This window comes from Heloderma suspectum, chromosome 2 (assembly GCF_057233095.1).
Source record: "Heloderma suspectum isolate Gila_16-S chromosome 2, 16-S_ref, whole genome shotgun sequence".
Lineage (NCBI taxonomy): Eukaryota > Metazoa > Chordata > Lepidosauria > Squamata > Helodermatidae > Heloderma > Heloderma suspectum.
This window is the reverse complement of record NC_139459.1, coordinates 218,534,246-218,558,324: the sequence shown is the minus strand read 5'-3', so window position 1 is coordinate 218,558,324 and position 24,079 is coordinate 218,534,246. Positions and strand designations below refer to the sequence as shown.

Genomic DNA, 24,079 nt, shown 5'->3' with positions numbered 1-24,079 from the left:
CTTAGTTCTCTCAAATGCTGTCTTCTCCTCCATCTGGTCCACAAAAGCTTATACCATAATAAATGTGTTATTCTGTTGAGGTGCCACGAGACTCTTTGTTGTTTTTCCAGCTCCCTAGTTATCTTCCAGTAGCAGCCCCATTTTCCCACCTGGCTGAATGAATACATGGGTCACTCTGGCTGACACTTGAACACGTTCTGTCTGCGGATCTGGACGCGATAGCGGAGCACAGTGAGGGGGAGCCAGCAGGTTCTCTACCTCTGGGCTGCTGTCACCAAAGTTCCACCTGAAAGCAGAAACAGTTTTGCCTCCGGCACAAGAGTACAGTTGACAAAGAATGCACTAGATACACTGGGGACAACCCACAGAGGTCGCAAACAGAATAACACCGGCAGGGTTTCCTTAGCCCAGAGGATTTATTTGAATTCCCTTTGTGGATCTTTCAGAGTGTTAGGCAGGGACTTCTGGATGCATTTGCAAAACCTGACGATTTTTCACAAAACGTCTGCAAGAAATGCTTGTCAATCTGGAGTATCAAAAACAAGACTGAGCAGATCAGAAAGACCAACTGATCTCCGCCTGAGAACAGCCCAGCCTCAGCAACAGAAAGGTTTCTTCCCAGAGTTCCTTCCATGCCCCTTATCACTTCCCCTCCTACGTACCTCACCCACACTATCCATCACCACCTCTGGCCTCTGCCAAAAATTCTATATTCCACAATGCCTGCTGCCAAAAGTCAAGTGATATCTCAATAGCTCACATTGTTAATTCTCGTTGCACAATTTGTGATTTCACCAACCCAAATGTCTTTTGCTAAATTTATTCCTCCCCTGAAAAGCATCTCTAGGATGGAGTTTCTTGCTTGTGGCACACAGTAATGTGGATGATGAGGGTACCAGCAGACCAAATAGCTCCAGGGTATATTAGGAGGGCAGGATATAAACGATCCTGGCCCTGAACAGAATGTTGGACTAGATTATATTTAAGCTATTTAAACTTAGCGATCCTACAGGCACTCTCATGTTCTGACTGACAGTCCTATTTGGGGTCAGAAAGGTGCTTTCTCCAGATCTTATTATCTGACTATCCAGATTTTTATTTGTTTGTTTACTTTCCCCTGAAGCAGGTGATCTGACTTGCTTGCTTGCTTGAATCACTTGGAGCAACTCGCTTTGTTGGCCGCTATGTGCATGGCAGTTGCTCTCCAGTTGTGGCCTACTACGGTCTGGATTGCATCAATTGCACGACAGGGGGATGGTTTGTGGATGATCTTGCCCTGAAGCAGGAGCCTAGACTAGACTGATTCTTGGCCCCTTCTCTCTCTTATGGTTCAGTTTCTACTTGCCCAGTATGGCTTTATGCACATGGAAAGTCACAGATACAGCTGACCACATCTCATGAACTCCACTGAATATGCAAAAGAAGAAGGGAGGGAGAGACGTACTAGGGACTGTCATGTTTTCAGGGGAACATAGGAGGCTACCTTATACCACATCAGACTATTTGTCCATCATAGCCCAGTGTATTGTCTACTATGAATGGCAGCAACTCTCCAGCATCTCAGGGAGACGTTTTCCCCATCACCTGCTACCTGTTCCTTTTAACTGAAAATGCCAGGGATTGAACCTGGAGCCTTCTGCATGCAAAGCAGGTGCTTTACCACTGAGCTATGGTCCTTAGGATGGATTCAGCTTAGGGTGGTGAAGTGGGCACAGGGTGAAGTGGCTGTAAGTGAGCACAGGTGAGGTTTTCCCACTGGTGCCATGCACTGAAATGGTTGTGAGAACTGGCCTTGAATAGATAGTAGCTGCTTTAAAGTGCTCTTCTCTAAGATTGTATAAAAGAAGTGCCTCTGGCACATAACCAAACTTCTTTGTCTTGCTTCTCACCTCACAGTAACTTCTATGGCAGTGTCCACTTCCACTTTGAATATCGCAGTCTGAAGAACATTGACTTCCACAACTCCAGGGAGTCCCAGCAACTCAGGGTTAGCCAAGGGATTCATGGGTTCAGCTATGAGCACCAGTTCCAAAGATTTGAAGCTCACCAGGTTCTTTGCTGTCAGCTATGGACAAGGAGGAACAACTCATCAAGAAAACTTTGGCGCTTCCCATCCCAGAAGTAACTGAAGCATCTCTTAATAACATTCACAGCAGTTCAGCTGTCTATTTGCTTCTGCAGATAGCTACAAAAGAGAATGAGCTGAGTCAGGAAGTCTCTGGTTCAAATGAATTCACTGAATGGCCTTAGGCAAGCCACTCTCTATCAGTCTCAATCTTCCACCATCGCAAAATGGAGATGATCATACTGGTCTACCTTACAGGGCCATTGTAAGGAATACTGAGATAATGTATGCAAATTGCCATATAAATATTATTAATTATACCCCCTGAGATGGCTACAGATGCCTTGCTCTACCATGTGTGTCCCTCCCCCCCTTTCACCTGGCTTTGGTTTCTCACCTTGAGTCGATACGTGGCAGGTCTCCTAAATTTGACACTGTAGCTCTGGCCATTGTAGGCAAACTTGTCCATATTATCTATAACCCAGGTATAAGAGACAGAAGAGCCTTGGCTGATCTCAGCAGTAAACACCTGGTCAAAGCAAAGAAGTCACGTGATTAGAATGGCTCAAGTGTTGGTTCAGCCATGCTGGCTGGACTTTGGACTAGGTAACGGGGAGCAGTAAATGAACATGTAGCATTGAATTGGCTCTCAAGAGCACTTTCCCGTCTCCTAATAGCCGAGGAACATACACGACAAAATATGCAAAATTGCCCTTTATTCCAAGCATCCATATGCATGTAGAATAACATAAAATAGAATAAAATATTCATATTTTATATTGTTTTATGCTGCACTCTGTGGTTTTAATTTTTGTGAACTGCCCAGAGAGCTTCGGCTCTTGGGCAGTATAGAAATAAAATAAATAACATAATGTAAATAACATAACATAAAACCTGGAATCTGACATAGCATTTGGCATCCTGAACATCTCATTGTTTTTTTTAAAACAAAACAGAAACCAAGTTTCTAGCTCTCATGATTGAAGAGAAGTTTTAAAAATGCTACTATTGGCTGTTGAGAACTCAGAAGCCAGAAGGGGCAACACATAGGAACTTCCAATGATCTGGAACTGAGGTACCTGAGTGCTGCTCAAAATGCTGTCCATTTCCATAGCTCCAAGTTATTGTTTCTATGTCCCACCTGCCCCTCAGAACCATGTCTGCATCCCCTCCTGGCAGTGGGCAACCAGCCCTTATGAAGCTCTGTAAAGCCACAAAAGACTGTACACAGACTTAGGCTGCACTCCTGTACCCACTTACCTAGGAGTAAGCCCCACTGCAGTCAATAAGGCTTACTTATGAGTAGACATGTACAGGATTGCACTGTAAAATACCTTTCTCACCTGCACTGTAAGCTGTGTTTACTAAGGCTGTGGAATAAAACAGTTTCCTGGACCAGTCTACCTGCCTGTGCCCTGGATCATCCCAAAAGCAATGACAAGCAGTTCTTCCCCAAAACAAGGGGAAACGGTATCTTTCTGTTGGAAAGATGTACTTTTCATTTGCAACTTCCCACCTTAAAATCAGTTGCTGGAATCTGTTTGGCTCAAACAGCACAGCCTTCCTCAACCTTGTACCCTTTATATGTGTTGGACTACAACTCCTAGGATATCCCAGCCACCTATGCTGGCAGGGGCACGCTGGGAGTTCTAGTCTGAAGGGCACCAGCTTGAAGAAGTCTGGATTAGCAGAATGGCCAGAGCATCAGAAAGTCTCTGGACGACTATCCAGTTCCTTAAACAAGGCATTAGAGTGCATCTGCTGATGCAGCAGAAGAACTTCACAGGAAAGACAGGGATAAGCATGGAAGTGACATCATCATAACCCACCTGAGACACATCCACTAGCATCCGGCAGGGTCCAGGGGGCACCACCCGGAGTCCCTCAACAGCATCGTATGATTGGATCTTCACTGACAACTTCTGGGCACTGACCTCATTGGAGGCCAGGATGTTTAAGATCTCCTCATCTCTTGGCTCATCCATGACAAGCTGCACTGAGGAGAACCAGGTGTCTGTGGTTTCTCTGTAACAGGCAGGGGCACGTGTCACAAGACCTGCTGGGCAAGTGGCCACGAATGGCACCCCAGCCTTGTCCACCGGTGATGTCCAGCGAGACACAGCATTGCAGCCAGAGGTGATCTTGACAACAAGTAAAACCTCCTGCTTTGTGACTACGTTGAGTTTCCCACTGAGTGGCATGGGGTAGATAAGCTGCAAATTGCTGACTTTTGACTGCACCTCTACCAGGCAGCTTGCCTGTGTGCTGCTGACAGCATTTCTCACTGTTGCCATATAGGTATACAAGCCAAGTTCCAACTTTTGGTCCAGCAGCGGAGTGTTTGCCAAGTTCCTCATCTCATGTGCGAAGGTCACTTGGAGATCACAAAGAATACTGTCCACCCAGGTGGGGTTGGGAAGCCCAGCAATGCCTTCTTCCCACCAGCTCTCCTTCACGAGGCTGATATAACTCTGTCGCCAAAGAGAATCCGCATGGGGGTGGCATTGCAGGAATGAGCCCATGCCAGCATTGTGCTGGATCCCTATGATGTCACCTGGATAGACGAAGATCTCTTCCTTTGGCAGGAGAACCTAAAATGTACAGAAAAACTGGGTCTCATCAGGATCGTTTGGAGACATCCTCCATTTATAATACACACATCTAATCTTAGGCCAGCATGCAACTCTTCATGCTTGAATGGCTCAAGTCAATGAACAAGAAGCAGAACAATGCACCAACGCATAAAGCTTAATGCTAATCCATAAAAAATCACAATATCACCAAAATAAGAGCAGTGCACAATTAACTAAAAACAGAGACATCAGGAAGTCTAAAGAAAAGAATTTTGCGTTGCGTCAAGAATAGCAAGGCTCAGGCCAAAAACTGGCTTCCAAGGTTCCATGAACTGGGAGCAATCAGCAAATGCTTCCTCATGGGCTCACTTGGCACACAGTTTGTGTCTCCAGGACAGCATCCAAGTGGATCCCAAGGCTGTCTTTTACACATCACCCAGAGAAGATAGATCCACCACTATTGTCAGCTTAACCAAGGAACCTGCAAAGGAGTAGGGTGGCCTGACTCAAAACATGCTCACAGAGCCAATAACAGCTACACGTTATTTCCTCCTTGTCAGGATTGCAAAGTAAATCCGCCTCTCCCCCCAGCTACATTCAACCACAAGTGTTCTGAGAGCAGGGATGGGAAACAAATCTGAAATTCAACAGAGAACTAAGGAATAAAGAACATGGGACAATGGAATGGTGCTGTATACGCTCACCATTTTGTATTGCTGTTGCATTATGATGAAGACCATGCAGTATCATAGTGTTGCAAAGCAGTCCAGCAACACCTTAATGACTCTATTCCCAGGCATTTGACCATGTATGATGGGCTTCTTAATGCATCAGCTGAATTGTTTATGGTTATCACTGATGTTTTAGTTGTTTTATATGGGGTTGTGGTATTTTATCTTATGTTCTTACGTTTTTATTGATAATTGGGGGGTTTTTGCTGTTGTAAATTGCTTTACATTTGTATGTTTTGATTTTATTGTAAATTGCCTTGGGCCTTTTTTTAAATAAAAGCACCTAAGAAATTTAAATCATCACCATCATCATCTAACCAATGTATTGTGACATGAATTTTCATAGAGCTTAGTGGGACATAGGAAAGAGCCTGCTTCCCATGACACCTGCAGATTGCACATGCATCTGGTCAAGTAGGCTATTGTCTACGAAGGTTCATCCCACCATACATTTGTTAGTCTCTACAGTAACCTTCCCCACCTGGTGCCCTCCAAATGGCCATGGTGGCTAGGAATTATGGGAGCTGCAGTCCAACACATCTGGAGGGGACCAGGTTAGGGAAGGCTGCTCTACGGTACCACAGGACTCATAACAGTTTGTGCTGCAACATTCTAGCATGGCTAGTCTACCTAAGGGAACTGCTTCCTGTACACCCAAGAAAAAAACAAGCTATGTAGAAAAGCTCAAGGGATCACTGAAAGAATTGCAGAGAATGCTGAAAGAAAACTGAAAGAACTGTAGAAAAGACCATGACAAGGAAAGTCCTATATGAAACTCAAAGGAATGTCCTGGATGCACTTACATGGTTGTGGGTGTTTTCACTGCTGGGAGTGAGCAATAAGGGAAGATCAGCCACTATGGAAAAGAATGGTGAGACTCCTTTGTACCGTGGAGGGTATGGGAACTGCTGGCTGTGGGCAGTTGTGTTCTCAAAAGCGTATGAGCTGCAAGGACTGGAGATGCTCAGACAGTGATTCTTCAAAGGGCACCACTGCTGACCAGTTGGGCACCCACCCATGCTGTGGCAAAGTGGCTCTGAGTGACAACAGCTGAAAGGTGTATGAAGCAATTTGCACCCTGGGGAATAAAAACATATGCACTGAGTTATCCCACACCCACACAAAAAATGTAAACAACCAATAATGGAAATATCCAGGAAGGGAAACTTGAACTGCTGCAATTACTCGATATTCTATACTGGGGTTTGCAAAGATTTCTATGAAAATAGACCATCTCCAGACCCCAAAATCCAGAAATATTCGTTTATATGTACTATTCCAGTCAGCACAGGCACAGAGTCTAATTTAAGTGTCACTTAAAAAAAAAAAAAGACGAATGCAATTAGAAGGCAATTACAATTACAAAAAGAAATTAAACAGACAGAAAAATGGAAGCAAAGGCATTTTCTTCAGTTAGAGAAAAAGATGGGACTGAGGAAATACAACAACCTTAAACCCTTTTTCTAAAAAGCTGCTATGAAGAATACTAACAAAAACTGTTTTCTGGCAGCAAGGGAGGGCATAAAGCAAAAGGTTTAAGTTTCTAGGTGTATACATTAAGATTAAATATTAAAGGAAAGCATCCTCCCTGAAAAAAATAGTCATGCAATGGATAAATAGCAATGAAAGCTTTTGGAATGTAATTTCTTTCCAGTTTTAATATTTCGCAGAATCTTGCCATAGTGCAAGGGACTTTTTAGCTCTGGGATCCCATGAAGTCACCACCATTCTGAAATCATCATGCAGAGTTTAATTTTCAAGTGCAGGAAAGGAAAAGCTGCACAGGAGAAGTTGGTGGGTGAACAAACCAGAGCATGCAAGAAAGGGAGCAGAAGGTGCCGGTCTCTCTTACCTGGTGGAATCAAATATTGACTGGGGCTGCAGTATGGGCGGAAGATCTGGAAACGGGCCTGGACAGGCTTCTTTGTTGCTTGCATACCAAAGTCTATAGAAGTGATTGTTCCATTATGGCTGAACCAGAGGCCAGGAAAGAGCATCAACTTTAAGGCAAAAACAAGGCCAGGAAAAGAAAGAGAGAAAATAGGATGTGTAAAGGAGTAAGCCCCGTGGTGAAGATATTGAGCAACAATGGCTCTCTGTCTCTATTTAGGAGTGAGGTGTACAAGTGACACATTAGGTTTGGAAACATGAAATCACAAGTTCCCACAATCTTCTAATATCCCCTGAGGTACAAATAATCATGTGACTGTGCTGGGCTTTCTAGGTAATTTTCCATTCACATAGATATTGGATTATATAGTGCTGTGGTCACTGTTAACAAGCTGATTGGCAACACTTACAACTCTAACCAGATCCTAGGCACCACTCAGTATTAAATCAAGGCTTGCCTGACATCTTGTTGGCTCCATGACTAACTGATCTAAGGCACTATCATGTATCATATCCAGAAATGTTGTGTCTTGGTCATGATCTGAATGTATATTTGTTCAGAAATGTAAGGATAATTGAAGTAACTGATTAGAACATATTCTTCTTCGGACTCTCTCCCTGATGTTTTTTCTCCATCTCAAGACCACCAGCTTTGTTTAGGGCAGGAGTTTTGGACTCCACCTCCCACAGTCCCTGACTATGTTGGCTGGGGTTTATGCAGTTGTAATCCAAAACATCTGGAGGGCACCATGTTGCCTACCCCTGGTTTAGGGGATCAACAGTATGTTCTCAGCACTTCCTTTTCCTCTTTCTTTCATTGACATTTCTTTCTTTCATTCATATTGGTATTTCTTCCCTTTCTAGAGAATGGAAGGCAGAACACAGGGCCTTTCATACTTATGGAAGAAGGTCCAGCTTTAAAACAAACAAACAAGCAAAAACAAAACAAAAACCTTAAGATGCTGAGATTTTAGCTTTCATTGTTATAGAAAAACATCCTAGACATCGGAGGCCACCTCAGTGCAGGGTCCAGACACAGAGAGTTTCTGCCCTTCTTTGAAGAATAAGCTGATTGTAGCCCTGTAGCTTAGCTATTCCTCAAGATTTCTTAACAATGTGTTCTGGAATTGAGAAGACATTTACATTGACTGTAACTAGCATGCAAATGAATTGGCCCAGAAAATACTTCTAAGACATTACCTCAACTCTGCTGGCTCCTAAGGAAGGAGTTGCCTTTCCGATGCTGATGTTCTTCACATCATAGACACTACTAAACACTGGCATTCCTGTCTGAAATAAGTTTGGGCTTGGAAGGGCAGCTGTAAACATAGAGCACATGAAAAGTAATTTACAGTACAACTCCATACGTGTCTACTCAGAAGTAAGCCTCACCAAGTTCAGTGAGACTTACTCCCAGGTAACTATGTATAGGATGACTGCCTTCAACTTCTGTTAGGCTTGCCAATCTACACTTACTTTTTTTACGCTTCCAATGAGCTTTCCTTGCCCGTCCTTCACATTACGCCGTCCCCGCTTCGTATTGGTACTGCAATTTCCCACTTCCCTGTTGCCGCTTTCAATACCCTGATATTCTGGTATTTCCCATTCATGTGCTCCGCTCCTCCGTGTTCATCACCATATAAGGTCGTAGTCCCCTCCCACGTCTGCCCATATACGGTGCGGCAGAGTTTGTATTTCCCTCCTGTCCAATCACAGCTCTCAATGCCCCCATGCGGTCTTCTGGCTACTGATAGGCTAGCATAGCTTCCTCAGCACTGGAAGTTTTATCACCAACCAACAGAGGGCTGGATCTGCACACGCTTATCTGATCTTGGAAGCTCAGCAGGGTCAGCCATGGTCAGTACTTGGATGGGAGACCACGTGGGAATCAGGCTTCCTGCATTGAGCAGGGGGTTGTTCTATCCCTTCAAATGACACTAAGTTTTACCTCCTTCTATCCCCGGCTTTGGCTTTTTTTTTTTTTATTAAGGCATTATCTTCAAATCTTCAAAAAAGCGAATCTTCAAAGAATCATAGCTTCTCTGGCCTGATTGCTCCGCACACTTGCCCGGGCAAGCCCAGGCAAGCATAATTTTTTTCACAGTCCCCTCCATGCTCGCAGCACAGAAAGAAACACACACACATAACCAGGCAGACAGTCATCACTATTCACAGACTAACATCAATAAAAATGTCCGCTGCTCATGAGATGACGTTAAAATTGTCCACAGACATTTTTATGGATGTTAGTCCGTAGACACTGAGGTGATTACCTCAGAGGGCGCACATCCAGCCCTCTGCTGGTTGGTGATAAAACCTCCAGTGCTGAGGAAGCTATGCTAGCAGTAGCAGCTGCCCCTCTTCTTGTGCCAGGTGTCAAGGGCTGGCGTGGGGAAAAGAGCCTCAGCAGACACCCCCCAGCCTCTCGCCCTGGCCTCCAGCAGGTGGGGGGGAGAAGAGGATAGGTGCCTCTTTCTTCACTCCACCCCCACCTGCTACAGCGGCGTTGTTTCCCCTAAGGCCAGGAAAACTTGCGGAAAACTACCAGCCTCTCCCATGCCATTGCCACTGTAGCAATGATGGGGGGAGGACGAGACGCGTTGCCTTCTTCCCCTTTTCTTGCTGAGGGAACTGGTGTCGGGGGGGCGGAGTGGCAACTTCTCACCGGGCTTCAAGCCCCAACCGGATGCTTGCGCCATCCCTACACACACACAGGGATAGAGGAAGAGAGGGACAGTGGGTGGGGTATTGGCTGAAACAGGAAGAGTTGCCCCTCCTCTGATGAGAGCAGCCTTCCTTGAAAGCAGGAAAACAGCACGGCGCCGGAGTGTGAACCGTGCTTGCACAGTCGAGGCGGTACTGGAACGGGGAAAGAGGATGAGTGTGGATAATCACGTTTTAATGCAAGTGCATTTAACCCAAGAGTGCACCAACTTCATTGCAATGGCGGGGGCAATGCAGATCAGCCCTAAATCATCTTGTTTCATGTCATGAGACATCAGAAGAGGGAAGCAGACATCTCCTTGTGCAGTCCAGAGTATGGGAAGTAGTACCCATGTGCTTAGGACCAATTTTAACCACAGAAGGCGAAAAATACTAAAAAGTTAGGATAGTGGATTGGATCCAGACCAAGTTAGTCACACTTACATCCCACTGAAATGAATGGGACTTCTGACTAGCTTTTTACATTGCTCTCAATGGGACCTAAGTGCAATTAAATCACTCTGGATCCAACAATCCCATGTATGGAGCAGAGCTTAAATTCTTAGGCTGCAATCCTATACATGATTACCTGGGATTACGTCCCATTGAACGCAATGGAGCTTACTTCTGAGTAGACATGTATAGAATTACACTGCTTAGAACAACTAGACTTGCTGTGCAGTTCCTTTGTACCAGCATTGATTCTCATGAGAGTCTTTCCTCTCTCAACCTCCATCACTTCTGTCCTATTTCTCTTTTGTGCCCACCTTCTGCACCATCCAGGCCTCCTGAAAATTGCCTCATCAGCCTTAGCTTGCATTCAGTTTCATCAGCCTCCCCCTACACACACACACACACATGCTGGCTGGCTGGCAGGCAGGCTGGCAGGCTGCTTTTCAACCCCTTGAATAAGAAATTATTCTTGTTCTTTTCAAGCAAAGACGACTTGTTGCTCTCTAGACAAGTGCAGCCAGTGCATTTGCAACAGATCCTGTACTTTCTTCCCCCTTTCTTCAAAGACAGTCCTGCAAAATCTTAGTTAGAGTCTCAGTTAGTGAAATAATATCAATTTTCATAGAATCAAACTTCGAGGTCTTCTCATCCAGGGGCCAACAGTCTGGAATGAGTCTGTGATCTTTTAGGGGCTGTTCTTGTAGGTCTCCCCAAAACCCTCACTCAGGTTATTCAACCATTCCAGATCAAATTAGCCATCCTTACACTTTGTTAACACTTTTAGTACCAGATTAACAGATCCTGCATGTGTTCTCCACTCCAGTGGTGTCTCCTAAACTGTCCATCTATTTATACTTTCCACTTCTTGTTTTTTGAACCATTACCAATCCTCTTACATCCCATGGCTGCTACGTTTTCTTAGGAACCTTTAATGAGAAACTTTGTCACAGGTTTTGTAAAAGTCTAAATATATAATGTTTCACTTTGAGTCAAACCCTCAAAGAACTCCAAATGATTTATATCTATATTTATTTATCTAATCATTTATATCCTGCCTCTTCCACCCAAGTAAGATGCTTAGAGCGGTTTATAGATCAGCGAAGAAAGGCTTCCTTCAGTAGAAGCTATGCTAGTTTTTTTCTCAGTAAGGGTACTGTTATATATGTTTGACTATTCTAGCCTTAGGAATGTTTTCCAACCAATTTACATGAGGCAGAAATTAGGTTGAGGAGTCTGTAATTTTCTGGATCCCTTCTTATAAACTGGTGTTAGATTGGCTACCTCCCAATCCTCCAATAACAGGGCTGGTTGAAATAGTATTATGTATTTGAGTCAAAAAGATAACAAATTTCACATTTTGAGTTATTTAAGAACATCTTGGTGGATGCCATTTGACTCCAGTTACAATCCATTCTAAAATTTCTTCTTTTGTTACCTATAACTTAGGTGTGGGATGCTATGGGACCAGGATATTTTTGAGAGACCACCTCTGCCCATGTGATACTGCCCACCCACTGCACTCAGCACTGGAAGTCCTGATATTTAATACCTTCCCCCCCTTTTTTTTAATAAGTTGTACCCCTTTAGTCTGTGATATACACTTTATCTGTGCCTCTGTTATACTGGTTTTAAATGAGCTTCAAGCTTCCTGAATGGATTGGACCCTCCTGGTTATTTTTTTTTCAGTTTCCTTTTAGTTAATCACCTTATTTGGGGAAGGAAACCTCCTTCTTGCAATCCCATTTGGTGAATACCCAGGATCACCCTCTTCTTGCATGCAGATATGCACAAACACAGAACTAGAATGTACAATACCTCCAGCTGTCTTTTCACAGATGAATGATGATTTCCCAGAGCATGAGTTATATCTCCAGTATCCTTTTGAATCCAGGAGGAGCATCTGCACGCAGATTTCCTTCTCTCCCTCAGGTCTGCCTGTGGGCATCCAGTTCTGGAACGAATCTACCAGTCCCCCATCTACCCAGTGTAATGATCCAAATGAGCTAAGATCACTCAGTCCAATCCAAACCACGCCAGCACTGCTGGGAATAAAAACAAGGAAACAATACAAAACAATGACAATACCTTGGGCTGGACCAACATTTGAGGAAGGTGGAAGACGATGTTATCGATCATTGTCTTGCTGCTTGATATTATATTTTTAATTATTTAATTCCATTGTATTGGGCACCTTGGATCCTTAGGCAAAATAGGAATATTTTTAATAATTGAACAAACTGTGATTGGTGAGAGTGCACAAAGTTCTATATAACCTTTTTAGTAACTGTCTGAAGACAGAAGAACCATAGCTCATTGTGAGTCACGACACTGCTTGATTAGCATGCAGGGGGATTTACTGGCTTCTGGTAAACAAAATGGCTTCTTGCCAATGACCCCATGAAGGTTGGGACCTCTGCTAATCGATATCTCGATGTTAAGGAGCTGTCCATTGTCTTGACTGACCTCAATAGGCAGAAGTCTTCCAAAAAGCCATGGCACCCACAGATCCTAGGCATCCCAGGTTTCCATCAGTTCCAAGTAGCTGGAATGGCTCACTTTTTTCTGGTTGATCAACACAGCTCTCTGCTGAACAACCCACATCTCACAAAGATAGGAATTGATGTTGATGAACTGCTTGTGCTCTACAGTCCAATGGGGAACTGAAACAAAGATCTAAGAACCTGCATTCTACTTTGGGGAAACGACTTTGGCTTCTGCCCACTTCCAGCTCATTATGGATGAACAGGAAGGAAAATTCTGTGTTGTGCTGTGGCGAGGTGAGAGAAAGGGTGGGCTGAGGATGAGGAGGTTAGGGAGTGTTGGGTTAAAGGAAGACTCCATTTCTGCAGAAATGCTGAACTGTAAGCCAATAACTGAATGAGGTGGGTTTATTTTTTAAATGTATAATTTGTGTGCTCTGTTTTCTCCTCGGTCTTCTCTTCTCATAAATTAGACTATGAGCCTTCACAGAGACTGTAGTAGGAATTGAGGTGTTCTATCAGTGGATGCATGGAGGAAGAAGTTCTGTGGAAACCCAGCAGAAAAGTGATATGCAGGGCAGCAGCCACCAGGCTCAATCACCTGACATGGGGGGGCAAGTACTGGGGCCCATGGGCCCTTGGGGGGCTGGCGTGGTGTTCAGCAAAGAAGCACCAGGTAGCTGCAACTGCGCTACCATCTACACTACCCCAGAATGCACCAGCCACTTTACCTGGTGCTGCCTGTCACCACCAGTGTTTGCTGCTTGGCCTGGGAAGTTTATTGGAGGCAGGGGCAATGGCAGCACTCAGCCTAGCATTGAGAAGAGAAGTGCTGGGTGAAGTTGCTGCTGGGTGAAGCCACCACCATTTCCCTTGGAGGGGCACCAGGGTGGCAATGCCCACCCCCCCAGACAGCACCCTGCATAGGACTCCCTCAAACCTGGCACCGGCCTGAGAAGCCAATCTAGGATCAGTTAGCACAGTGTTAAGTAAAGTTGGTTTTGTTGCACACTGTAATCCCTGGTGCATCATTTTATCCTGCAGGGATCAGGATGGTATTATAACAATGCAGTCACCCTTGAGTCTTTGGGATAGGATAGTTATAGACATAGATATAGATATAATGATGCATACTGTTGAGGTGATTTTACATAAAAGGCACATGCTGAAGTCGCTTACCTAGAGAATGATCCTTGTAGGTAGTGCTGTATCTCCAAGGATCTCACCACCACTAGGTCTCCTCCTGGCACCCCCTGGCAGAGCTTTCTGGCATGCTGCCACGTCTCCTTAGTTTCACCAAGCCAGTAACAGTTCATGTTCTGCAAACTGATTTGGCCACCTCGTGGACAAGAGGAAGGATCTGAACATTCAAAAGCAACCACACAAAATTAAGAGAACACCAGTCTTTCCCCACCATTTAGAGATATTTAATAGCACCTCGAATCTCACATGCTTTTTATTTATTTTATTATTACATTTATATCCCACCTTTTTCCTTTTGCAAGGAACCCAAGGGAAGCTTACATGGTCCTCCTCCTCTTCAATATATCCTCACAACAACCCTGTGCGGTAGGTTAGGCTGAGAATCAATGACTGGCCCAAAGTCACCGAGTGAGCTTCATGGCCAAGTGGGGACTTGAACCCAGATCTCCCAAGTTCCAGTCCAACACTCTTAACACCTACACTATACTAGCTTTTAAAAAGTAAGGCCTGCTTTTCTCCATTTGTCAGGAGCCTTTGAGAGAGTATAAACTACTCCCATTGTTTTAAAATTATATATAGAATTGGAATCAAGGCCACTAATGCAGCGGCAGCCCAAGACCTTTTACTGCCTGAGGCAAAAGACAAGATGGTGCCCCCTCCCATTCCATGTACAACAGCCAACTGAACTGGCAGATGGATCCATCTTCAGCACTAATAACGGAGAGTATCCTCCACTGTCCCTGAAGGCTGCAGGCTAACTTAGGGGGTGCAGAGCAGGCTGCATGGCCCACAGCTCTCTCCTCCAACACCTTGCTGCCACCTCCCAGCATCTGCCGCCTGAGGCGGCTGCTTCACTCTGGCTAATGGTAGGGCTGGCCCTGCACTAATGTAATGCTACATTCATAGCAAACACAGGCCCCAACCCAAATAAAGTTAGTTACTACTTAGTCTCAATGAAACCAATAATACAAATGAGTCATTCTGACTTAAGTCCCTTCGCTACCTGTGCAACTTAGCCAGAGCAAACTTTAGCTTGATTGCCATCACAGCAATTAATTTGATCCAACTGGAAGCTATATCATTAGTGATTCATCATCCATATGAAATCTACAATTTTCAACCAGGATTTCATTTATTGTAAGGGCTCCATTTGCTGCTCTGGTCCAGGCAGTGAAATGTCTTGGCCCGGCCCTGAGTTTGGAACATAAGCAACAAAAAGCAGACCTGGCAACACTAAGCCTGAACAAAACCACCCCACCCATGAGAATGCGTGCAAGATTTTTTTTAAGAGATCCAAAAAAGAAGTAGCTATAACCCCACATTAAGGATTGTTTCAGCAAAACAGATATGCCCTGCCTAACTCTCCTGGTTATCCTGGCAACAACAGGAGGCTATTCTGCAGGCAGCTAGAAAAATTCATTGTCATGACAACCCTAAACAAAGTTTGATCTGCAGCTGACCCTCATAAATCCTCCCAACTCTACAAATCGCTTCAGGGGCCTCCCCCAGTCCTCCTCTGGGTGCTGGCATTCAGGTGCCACTGGAAGGGCTTTGTTCAGATTTTTCAGACTTTCCAAACACTGTTCAGTAAACTCTGTTACAGTTTCTATGGAGCCTGGTTTTCCCTTTCTGCCATTTCCAAGCAAGAAGGGGAATAGGTGAAGAGGGGTTTAGAAATAGGTACTTCCATACTGGGTGGCTTTGGGAACAGAGACACCATTCAGACACCATCTCCCTGGCAGTTCCTCATATTTCAGGTTTCTGCAGAAATGAGCCCCAATCTTTTCTTTCTTTCTTTCTTTCTTTCTTTCTTTCTTTCTTTCTTTCTAAATAAGACCATTCTGAGGAAAAAGTTTCAGGTTTTAGCCATTCCATATTCTGATATTGTCAGCCTGGTAACTTGCTATCTGACTTGCAGTCCACTCAAAAGATTCCCCTGACCTACTGGAAAGGCTGGCCCAAGACGTTTTGCTCCCTGAGGTGAGCAGCAAATGACATCCCCACATCCACATGCTCGAAACAAGTCACAGTGCATAGTACCTAAGGCCTGCCAGGTTATTCTAGCACCTGAGGCTGCTTTCCCACAACCTTCTCCCCTCCATCCCAGGGGAAAAAAATATTAAAGAACTTATCAATTTACGGTCTTTTCATGACACCTAAAATCAACTTCCTGAGGTAGCCACCTCACTCTGCCTTACATTAGGGGTAGCCGATCACAGTGACTGGCAAGTTCTAGCACCTTTAGAGAGTGACTTGGGCATGTAAATAGCCAGTCCATTGGTTGCTTGTGGCAGCTAAGATTCACCTCAAAGCCAGACAGTGAGATCTTTGTAAGTTTGAAGAAAATTGGTTATTTTTCCATTCGGGCCATTAATGTGTCACAAGTGGTACATGCAGCCAGGAAGGCTAGTAACTTGTGGAGTTATTTCCAAGTCTGGAATAATTGCTCTACAGAATCACAAGACCTACTTCCTACTCTATCTTCTTCCTTTTCCAACAGACCTTCATTCAATTGAACTCCCTCTCCTTCTCCTTCCAAGAAACAGGGTCTATGCCAACCTCCCCCAACCTGGTGGCACCTAGGGTGGCCCCTGATGAATCACCAAAAGAGGAAATGCATCACCAAAAAAGAAGACAATGACTTGCATAACATTTGCCTATGCTAATTGATATGTACAGATGCAAACTTAGACACAATTATTATAATTTAAACAGAAATACAGTACATCTCACCATACTGTGGAAGCCGGTGACCAAGCGACCTGTATGCCTGCCTGTTCAGTCTGCTGCTCAGGAGCTGACTGTTGATGGCCAACAGTTCTGATGGTTCTTTATCTGTTAAGTGGGCTTGGGCTGGACAGTCCTTCAAATAAAGGACTGCCCCCTGTAAAAAATGACACATGGCCACCCCACCTGATGCCCTCCAGATGTTTTGGATCACAACGGTCAGTATTTCTTATCATTGGTTGTGCTAGCTGGGGCTGATGGGAGTTGAAGTCCAAAACATCTGGAGGACACCAGTTTGGGGAAGACTGGTCTATGCACTAGGAAATGGTTGTTGTCTTATGCTGATGATAACTGTTATATGATAACTGTTATAAAAACTAACCAGTGTTCATTTTTAATCAAGATTTGAAATCAGAGTTTGAAGCTGGCTTACAAACCCTGATTACAAGGGAATTTACGTAATACTGTTAAATTGTTAACTATGGACAGTATCAGGGCAGATGTGCAACACTGAACCATGGTTAAGACTGGTAAGAGAAGGGAGAGGGGAATTAGTATTGAAGAGGCAAGAAGGGAGCATGTAGACTCATGACCGGCTCCCAGTTTCTTGACCATGGTTAAGACATCAGCAATGTTATGTCAAGAAAGGGGTGCAATCCTAAACATGTTTAGAAAGCAAAAAAGTCCTACAATTCTCAGCATTCCCCAGCCAGCATGGCTGGCTGGGGGATGCTGGGAGTTGTCGGACTTTTGTGTGTGTCTAAACATGGATAGGATTGTACCCTTAGGGCTGCACACCGAGAGCATTTAAGATGTATCAGGCAAAGATGCTCATTCTTTCCCTCACTTCATGAGGAGTGCTCACAGGATCATTGTCTTATTCAGGGCTAATTAATTCAGAATGGAATTATTATTATTATTATTATTATTATTATTATTATTATTCTTCCCAACATTTATATTCCACCCTTCTTCCTAGGAGTTTAGGGGTGGTATAGCTGGATGGGACTCCACCTTTATCTTCACCACAAAGCTGTGAGGTAGGTTAGGCTGCAAAACAATGACTAGCCCAAGGTCAGCCAGTGATTGGTGTGTTCTAACCATGACTAAGCCAAGATCAACTTTACTATTCCACAACTTAAGGCTGTGATCTCCAAGACATTTTCAAGACGCCTGCTTAACAAGCCCTAACCATTCTTTGGAGGTGGATCCCCCAACCTCCTGTTTCAGCACTTCTTTATGGGACAGGGGAGTGTGTGCTCTATGTGAATCCTTGTCTTTTATTCCAGGATTACTAACCTGGAGCATTCTCACTGTCAAAAAGGATTATTGTTGCTGCACCCTGAAGCTTTAAACCACAGGTGCACAACCGGTGGCTCAGGGGCCACATGCTGCCTTCCAAGGCCTTTACTGCACTCCCCCACCCCCACTATTTTCCACACTGCCTATACACTCCACTCCACTCCATCCCCCCACCCCCCACACAAAGATTCTCCCCCCAGATCACTCATTTGTTGCCAATGCTAGCAGTGAGGAAAGAGCTATCTGTATCAGGATCGCTGGTGTGTCTATGTATAATATGTGTGTTTGTGTATAGTATGTATGTGTGTGTATAGTGTGCATGTGCATGTCTGCCCACATGCATCTGTGTGTACATGTGTGCACATGTTCATGCAGCCCCCAGCCCAGCATGACATGCAGCCCTTGGGGCTCAAATAGTTGTGCAGCCCTGCTTTAAATGCTTTCTGGAAGGGTGAAGGGAGTCCATCCTCCTAATGGCTTCCTAACTTCCCTGACCTTGTGAACAAAAGGATGATTAAATTATGTTTAAAAATAACTAAGCTACCTTCAGAGATCTAGTCAATACATCCTCTTGTCATACTTGTACCTCTACCATTTCAGCACAGAATGCCCGCTTTTTAGAAACATTGCCTCACCTACCTGTGATCCCTTTGCCCAGCAGCAGGAGCAGGGGCCACCATGGTAGTAATCCTTGGGTTGCCATCCTCCACCTCAGCAGAATCATGGGGTGGGGATGCTACAGCTTTAGGTCAGGGCAGCAGCTGATCTTTCATATCCTGATCACCAAAAATGGCACCCAGGCTAAGAAAATGGCAAGCCTAGGGGCGACCTCTTTCACATTCACTCTAACAGAGAGACAAGACAGTGTTCTGTGCCTTATGAGATCTAATTCTGATGGTACTGGCTGCCTCTCCCTACCCTGGCTTCCTGCCTCCCATGTCTTTTATAAGGGCTTTGCTGCTCTACAACTCTCTAAAAAAAAAATGCCTTTTTTCTGGCTGCCCCAAGTCTCCCTGGTTACACAGCTGTTTCTCCCCTTCACTAAAGGCCTCTACAGAAGAAGCTTTCCTCACACTGACAAGTCAACCAAACTTTTCCCAGAGCCTCTGTCCTATTCCTTTGTCCCTCTTGACCTCCACTTTCCTAGGATATTCACAGAAATGTTATCTCACTAACATGCTTGCTCACCACTTCAATTTCTCTCACAAACATGCACCAGACCCTAGAAATGGATTGTGTAACTCAGTGAAGCCATAAGCTATGCCGTGCAGGGCCACCCAAGATGGACAGGTCATGGCAGAGAGTTCTGACAAAATGTGGTCCACTGGAGAAGGAAATGGCAACCCACTCCAGTATTCTTGCCAAGAAAACCCCATGAAATGTATCACAAGGCTAAAAGAGATGATGCCGGAAGATGAGCCCCTCAGGTCGGAAGGTGTCCAATATACTACTGGGGAAGAGCAGAGGGTATTTCCAAGTAGCGCCAGAAAGAGTGAAGTGGCTGGGCCAAAGCCGAAAGGACACTCAGCTGTGGATGTGTCTGGTGGTGAAAAGAAAGTCCGATGCTGTAAAGAACAATATTGTTTAGGAACCTGGAATGTCAGATCAATGAATCAAGGTAAGCTGGAGGTGGTCAAACATGAGATGGCAAGACTGAACATCGACATCTTGGGAATCAGCGAACTACAATGGACAGGCATGGGCGAATTTAATTCAGGTGACCATCATATCTACTACTGTGGGCAAGAATCCCTTAGAAGAAATGGAGTAGCACTCATAGTCAACAAAAGGGTGGGAAAAGCAGTACTGGGGTACAATCTTAAAAATGATAGAATGATCTCAGTATGAATCCAAGGCAAACCATTCAACATCACAGTAATTCAAGTCTATGCCCCAACCACTGAGGCTGAAGAAGCTGAGGTTGATCGGTTCTATGAAGACCTACAACACCTTCTAGAATTAACACCAAAAAAAGATGTCCTCTTCATCATAGAGGATTGGAATGCTAAAGTAGGAAGTCAAGAAATAACTGGGATAACAGGCAGGCATGGCCTTGGTGTACAAAATGAAGCAGGACAAAAGCTAATAGAGTTTTGCCAAGAGAACACTCTGATCATAGCAAACATTCTTTTCCAACAGCACAAGAGACGACTCGACACATGGACATCACCAGATGGTCAATATCGAAATCAGATTGATTATGTCCTTTGCAGCCAAAGATGGAGAAGCTCTATACAGTCAGTCAAAACAAGACCTGGAGCTGGCTCAGATCATGAGCTTCTTGTTGCAAAATTTCGGCTTAAATTGAAGAACATAGGGAAAGCCACTAAACCATTCAGGTATGACCTAAATCATATCCCTGATGAATATACAGTGGAGGTGAGGAATAGATTTAAGGGATTAGACCTGATTGACAGAGTGCCTGAGGAACTATGGACGGAGGTCCGTAACATTGTTCAGGAGGCAGCAACTCAATCCATCCCAAAGAAAAAGAAATGCAAGAAAGCAAAGTGGCTGTCTGATGAGGCTTTACAAGTAGCTGAGGAAAGAAGGGAAGCGAGAAGCAAGGGAGAAAGGGGAAGATATATCAACTGAATGCAGAGTTCCAGAGAATAGCAAGGAGAGACAAGAAGGCCTTCTTAAATGAACAATGCAAAGAAATCAAGGAAAACAACAGAATGGGAAAGACTAGAGATCTCTTCAAGAAAATCGGAGATCTCAAGGGAACGTTTTGTGCAAAGACAGGCATTATAAAGGACAAAGAAGGCAGGGTCCTAACAGAAGCAGATGAGATTAAGAAGAGGTGGAAAGAATACACAGAAGAACTATACAGGAAAGATCTTAATGTCCCTGATAGCTATGATAGTGCGGTCACTGAACTTGAGCCGGACATCCTGGAGAGTGAAGTCAAGTGGGCCTTAGGAAGCATTACTAACAACAAAGCTAGCGGAGATGACAGTATTCCAGATGAGCTATTTAAAATCCTAAAAGATGATGCTGTTGAAGTGCTGCACTCAATATGCCAACACATTTGGAACACTCAACAGTGGCCGCAAGACTGGAAAAGGTCAGTTTACATTCCAATTCCAAAGAAGGGCAATGCCAAAGAGTGTTCAAACTACCGCACAATTGCGCTCATTTCACATGCCTGCAAGGTCCTGAGAAACCTGTACGAGGGACAAGAAGCAACAGTAAGAACCAGACATGGAACAACCGATTGGTTCAAAATTGGGAAAGGAGTACGACAAGGCTGCATATTGTCGCCCTGCTTATTTAACTTATATGCAGAGTACATCATGAGAAACGCCGGGTTGGATGAATCCCAGGTCAGAATTAAGGTTGCCGGGAGAATTATCAACAACCTCCGATATGTAGACGATACCACCCTAATGGCAGAAAGCGAAGAGGATCTAAACAGCTTCTTGTTGAAGGTGAAAGAGGAGAGTGCAAAAGCTAGTTTGAAACTCAACATTAAATAAACTAAGATCATGGCATCTGGCCCCATCACTTCTTGGCATATAGAAGGGGAAGAAATGGAAGCAGTGACAGATTTTATTTTCTTGGCCTCCAAGATCACCGCAGACAGTGACTGTAGCCATGAAATTAAAAGATGCTTGCTCCTTGGGAGGAAAGCTATGGCACACCTAGACAGCATAGTAAGAAGCAGAGACATCACCTTGCCGACAAAGGTCCGTCTAATCAAAGCTATGGTTTTCCCAGTAGTAATGTATGGCTGTGAGAGCTGGACTATAAGGAAGGCTGAGCGCTTTCGAACTGTGGTGCTGGAGAAGACCCTTACGAGTCCCCTGGACTGCAAGGAGGTCCAGTCAGTCAATCCTAAAGGAAATCAACCCTGAGTGCTCATTGGAAGGACAGATACTGAAGCTGAAGCTCCGATATTTTGGCCACCTAATGCGAAGAGAAAACTCTCTGGAAAAGACCCTGATGCTGGGAAAGACTGAAGGCAAAAGGAGAAGGGGACGGCAGAGGATGAGATGGCTAGATAGCATCACCGATGCAATGAATATGGACTTGAGCACACTCCAGGAGAGAGCGCAGGACAGGAAGGCCTGGCGTGCTATGGTCCATGGGGTCACGAAGAGTCGGACACGACTGAACGACTGAACAACAACAACAACACATGTCAGAGGTAGCCCCTAAGACAAATCTCCACAGCTTTAGTCTTCCACAGTAGTCTTCTTAACTCCACTTTCTTCATTAGCCACACATAAATAACCCTGTTTCTTTTCTCATTATGTCCACCATACTCCCAGGTTAGGGGCCAGACTCTAATTCTTTCCACTGAATTCCATTTCAATGGCTTCAAGTGTTGAGAAAATAGTCCCAATGCACCCTTCTTGATGTTTGCATCACAATTCTTGGTAAACCACTTGACTGAACAACTATGGGCTGATACTTAAAGAATTCAGCTTTAGTTTTCCTTTGGGCTTTGCAAAGGCTTTTTTTTTATTTATGGCACACTTAAGAACATAAGATGAACCTTGCTGGACCAGACCAAAAGAAAATAGTACCAATGCACCCTTCTTGAAGTTGGCACCACAGTTCTGTAAAACCTTTGAGATTTTATTCCAAGGTACCCTTGACAAACATACCACTGCCTCCCCCTGGCTTAAGTACTATGGCATTCCCTCCATGCTTAACTCTACCTTTGGCTGTGGGGGTTATTCTTTTCTAAGAAAATAATGGCTGATTTCCACACCCACCCAAGCACCTGCAGAAATACACCACTATACTACTCCACAACTCTCACCAAGAATGTCGTGCCCTCTTGGATCCTTCATTCTCCAGATGACGGACAGGTCACTGCCTTCTTGGGCATGGATCCAGATGCCAATACTATTCCGCTCTCTCACCATAACCTGGGGACATTTTAGGTTTACTCCTTTCAGGGGCAAAGCCACATGGATCGCGGCTCTGTGAAAGAGGGTTCTTCCAGCTGTCAGGGCCCCAACCATCACTGTATAGGTACCAGGAAGATACACATGTAGCACTCTTGGGCTTGTAGTGTTGAGCCTTTCCCCGCCATCTCCAAAGTCCCAGATATACCGAGTGCCAGGCAATGGGACTTCAGCCGTGAACTCGACAAGTTGGCTGCTGTGTTGCCACATGGTGAATGAGAGCCTCACCTAAATGGAAAGAGTGGATAGGAAGGGATACTGGAGTCAGATCTAATTGCTCTTCCTCCAATCCAAAGCATAAACAGGGCATTATTTTGTGAGGTGGGAATATGTCCCTCACCCCTTAATAACTTTGGATTATTCCTTGTTCCTCCATCTTACACAGCCCTCACCTTGGAGGCCACAAGAAGGTAACACTCACAGCTACTAAATAGTGGAAACAGGAGAGATTAGGATTTCCAAATCCAGACCAAGAGAGGAAGATGTGGTAGACAGATATGCATTAGTTGTTCCTTCTATCCTAATACGCAGCAACAACTGGTACAGAAGGGGTGTTCGGGGGAAACCATATTTGCCAAATGTCTGCCTAGGGCCATATCTCTGCAGCTATTAAAGACTCAGGAGGGCACTATTTGAGATTCAGGAGCAGGCATGGGCTGACCTCAGTCTTACATGGCCTACTTAAAAATAAAGCTCCCATGGTCCAACAAGGTGTCCTTAAATGTACAAAGTGCATATTATCCCAGCCATCAGCAAGCAGGAAGTGGTTCACCCACAATTGGCCCACGGCTCTCCAGCGGACCACAATCAGGCTTCTGCACATTCCTGTTCCAGAGTTCTAAGGATATGGAATTAGCCTCTGCCCAAGGTGGAAAAGAAAATCATAGGGATGCTTCCAAGGGTCTCCTCTTCTGAATTTCTCCTTGATCTGGGAGTTCTGAATTACGTGGCCTAATTTTCCAAAGTGGAACGGATGCATTAGGAATTCTTCATTCCTTTACATTTTCAGCATGCACACTGGAAAAAAAAACCA

The 24,079-nt window shown here is 44.6% G+C and overlaps 1 protein-coding gene across 1 annotated transcript in view; it reads right to left on the bottom strand.

The window, feature by feature from the left end:
* The window catches only part of LOC146354031 (polycystin-1-like), an 84,342-nt gene that overhangs the window by 41,643 nt on the left and 18,620 nt on the right, over positions 1–24,079 (bottom strand). The window contains exons 7-16 of the mRNA XM_084829779.1: positions 22,899–23,274; positions 14,075–14,255; positions 12,231–12,457; positions 8,460–8,578; positions 7,222–7,369; positions 6,173–6,225; positions 3,895–4,656; positions 2,463–2,594; positions 1,890–2,065; positions 150–286 (exon numbers count right to left, since the gene is read on the bottom strand). Of these exons, the coding sequence (XP_084685905.1) occupies positions 150–286; positions 1,890–2,065; positions 2,463–2,594; positions 3,895–4,656; positions 6,173–6,225; positions 7,222–7,369; positions 8,460–8,578; positions 12,231–12,457; positions 14,075–14,255; positions 22,899–23,274 (2,311 nt within the window). The remainder of the gene's footprint in view (positions 1–149; positions 287–1,889; positions 2,066–2,462; positions 2,595–3,894; positions 4,657–6,172; positions 6,226–7,221; positions 7,370–8,459; positions 8,579–12,230; positions 12,458–14,074; positions 14,256–22,898; positions 23,275–24,079) is intronic.